This window comes from Dipodomys ordii, unplaced genomic scaffold (genome assembly GCF_000151885.1).
Source record: "Dipodomys ordii isolate 6190 unplaced genomic scaffold, Dord_2.0 Scaffold210, whole genome shotgun sequence".
In the NCBI taxonomy this organism is placed as follows: domain Eukaryota; kingdom Metazoa; phylum Chordata; class Mammalia; order Rodentia; family Heteromyidae; genus Dipodomys; species Dipodomys ordii.
This window is the reverse complement of record NW_012267426.1, coordinates 205,270-208,700: the sequence shown is the minus strand read 5'-3', so window position 1 is coordinate 208,700 and position 3,431 is coordinate 205,270. Positions and strand designations below refer to the sequence as shown.

At 54.8% G+C, this 3,431-nt stretch overlaps 1 protein-coding gene across 1 annotated transcript in view; it reads left to right on the top strand.

Moving 5' to 3' along the window:
- The window catches only part of LOC106000186 (neuroligin-4, X-linked-like), a 32,305-nt gene that overhangs the window by 25,836 nt on the left and 3,038 nt on the right, over window positions 1-3,431 (top strand). Inside the window, exon 4 of the mRNA XM_013035418.1 lies at window positions 2,984-3,420. Coding sequence (XP_012890872.1) covers window positions 2,984-3,420 — 437 coding nt within the window. The remainder of the gene's footprint in view (window positions 1-2,983; window positions 3,421-3,431) is intronic.

The window sequence follows — 3,431 nt, the reverse complement described above, 5'->3', positions numbered from 1 at the left end:
TCCAGCTGGGCCGTCAACTACCAGCCCGCCAAGTACTCCCGCGCTCTGGCCTCCCAGCTCGGCTGCCCCTTCCCGTCAGACACCGCGGCCCTGGTCACCTAGGACCTAGGACCCTTTTCTCCTTACTTCCGGGTCACTTCCTCGGTACTTCCGGGTCACTTCCGCCGTATTTCCTGTTCCAGAACCTTTCACTCATTTTCGGGTCATTTCCGGGTCATTTCCGCCTTACTTCCCGGTCACTTCCGGCTCACTTCCGGGTCACTTCCGCTGCACTTCCTGTTCCAGAACCTTCCCTTGCTCTTTTCACTCACTCAGGATAGTTTTTCTCTCACTTCCGGGTCACTTCCGCCCTACTTCCGAGTCCACTTCCGCCTCACTTTCGGTTCCAGAACCCTCTTTTGTCCTCCTGAGTCACCTAGGACCCTTTTCTCCTTACTTTCGGGTCACTTCCGCCCTACTTCCGGGTCACTTCCGCCTCACTTCCGGGTCACTTCTGCCCCATTTCCTGTTCCAGAACCTTCCCTTGCTCTATTGATTCGGGACCCTTTTTCACACACTTCCGGGTCACTTCCGGGTGCACTTCCGCCTTATTTCCAGGTCACTTCCGCCTCATTTCCTGTTCTAGGACCCTTAATTGTCCTGTAGAGTCACGTAGGACCATTTTTTCCCTTTCTTCCGGGTCACTTCCGCCTCACTTGCGCCTCACTTCCGCCTCGTTTCCGGTTGTAGAACGTTCCCTTGATCTCAAAATCCATTGAGGACCCTTATTTTCGTTACTTCCGGGTCATTTCCGGGTCCACTTCCGCCTTACTTCCGGGTCACTTCCGTCTCATTTCCTGTTCTAGAAGCCTTATTTGTCCTCTAGAGTCACGTAGGACCATTATTTCCCTTATTTCCTGGTCACTTCCGGCTTACTTCCGGGTCACTTCCGCCTTATTTCCGCTTCGTTTCCGCTTGTAGAACGTTCCCTTGATGTCAAAATCCATTCAGGACCCTTATTTCCGTTACTTCCGGGTCACTTCCGGGTCCACTTCCGCCTCGTTTCCGGTTCTAGAACGTTCCCTTGATCTCAAAATCCATCCAGGACCCTCATTTCCGTCACTTCCGGGTCACTTCCGCCTCACTTCCGGGTCACTTCCGCTGCACTTCCTGTTCCAGAACCTTCCCTTGTTCCTTTCAGTCACCCAGGACCGTTTTTCACTCACTTCCGGGTCATTTCCGGGTCATTTCCGCCTTACTTCCGGGTCCACTTCCGGGTCACTTCCGCCTCCACTTCCTCCCCTTTACGACTGTTCCAGAAGGCCATCATCCAGAGCGGCACCGCCCTCTCCAGCTGGGCCGTCAACTACCAGCCCGCCAAGTACTCCCGCGCTCTGGCCTCCTAGCTCGGCTGCCCCTTCCCGTCAGACACCGCGGCCCTGGTCACCTAGGACCTAGGACCGTTTTCTCCTTACTTCCGAGTCACTTCCTCCGTACTTCCGGGTCACTTCCGCCTTATTTCCTGTTGCAGAACGTTCCCTTGTTCTTTTCCGTCACTCAGGACCCTTTTTCACACACTTCCGGGTCACTTCCGGGTGCACTTCCGCCTTATTTCCGGGTCACTTCCGCCTCGTTTCCTGTTCTAGAACCCTTATTTGTCCTCTAGAGTCACATAGGACCATTTTTTCCCTTACTTCCGGGTCACTTCCGCCTCACTTCCGCCTCGTTTCCGGTTCTACAACGTTGCCTTGATCTCAAAATCCATTGAGGACCCTTATTTCCGTTACTTCCGGGTCATTTCCGGGTCCACTTCCTCCTTACTTCCAGGTCACTTCCGCCTCATTTCCGCGTCTAGAACCTTCGTTTGGTGTGTAGACTTGTTCCGAACCCTTTTTCCCGTCACTTCCGCCCTACTTCCGGGTCACTTCCTCCGTACTTCCGGGTCACTTCCGCCCTATTTCCTGTTCCAGAACGTTCCCTTGTTCTTTTCCGTCACCCAGGACTCTTTTTCACACACTTCCGGGTCACTTCCGGGTGCACTTCCGCCTTATTTCCGGGTGCACTTCCGCCTCATTTCCTGTTCTAGAACTCTTATTTGTCCTCTAGAGTCACGTAGGACCATTATTTCCCTTACTTCCGGGTCACTTCCGCCTCACTTCCGCCTCACTTCCGCCTCGTTTCCGGTTCTAGAACGTTCCCTTGATCTCAAAATCCATCCAGGACTCTCATTTCCGTCACTTCCGGGTCACTTCCGCCTCACTTCCGGGTCACTTCCGCTGCACTTCCTGTTCCAGAACCTTCCCTTGTTCCTTTCAGTCACCCAGGACCGTTTTTCACTCACTTCCGCCTCATTTCCTGTTCTAGGACTCTTATTTGTCCTCTAGTCATGTAGGACCATTATTTCCCTTACTTCCGGGTCACTTCCGGGTCACTTCCGCCTTATTTCCGCTTCGTTTCCGCTTGTAGAACGTTCCCTTGATGTCAAAATCCATTCAGGACCCTTATTTCCGTTACTTCCGGGTCACTTCCGGGTCCACTTCCGCCTTACTTCCGCCTAGTTTCCGGTTCTAGAACGTTCCCTTGATCTCAAAATCCATCCAGGGCCCTTATTTCCGTTACTTCCGGGTCACTTCCGCCTCACTTCCGGGTCACTTCCGCTGCACTTCCTGTTCCAGAACCTTCCCTTGCTCTTTTCACTCACCCAGCATCGTTTTCACACACTTCCGGGTCACTTCCGGGTGCACTTCCGCCTTATTTCCGGGTCACTTCCGCCTCGTTTCCTGTTCTAGAACCCTTATTTGTTCTCTAGAGTCACGTAGGACCATTATTTCCCTTACTTCCGGGTCACTTCCGCCTCACTTCCGGGTCACTTCCGCTGCACTTCCTGTTCCAGAACCTTCCCTTGCTCTTTTCACTCACTCAGGATCGTTTTTCACTCACTTCCGGGTCACTTCCGCCCTACTTCCGGGTCCACTTCCGCCTTTGACCGTTACTTCCTCCCCAGGACTGTTCCAGAAGGCCATCATCCAGAGCGGCACCGCCCTCTCCAGCTGGGCCGTCAACTACCAGCCCGCCAAGTACTCCCGCGCTCTGGCCTCCCAGCTCGGCTGCCCCTTCCCGTCAGACACCGCGGCCCTGGTGTCCTGCCTGCGCCTGAAAACCCCCCAGGAGTTGACGCACCAGGTCGTGACCCCGGCCACGTACCACGTCGCCTTCGGGCCTGTGATCGACGGTGACGTCATCCCCGACGACCCCCAGATCCTGATGGAGCAGGGCGAGTTCCTCAACTATGACATCATGCTGGGCGTCAACCAGGGGGAGGGACTTGGGTTTGTGGAGGGTTTGATTGACGTCCTGGAGGAAGGGGTGAGCACTTCCGCCTTTGAGACGTCCATTTCCGCCTTCGTGGACCACCTCTATGGCTACCCAGAGGGGAAGCAGGCCTTGAGGGA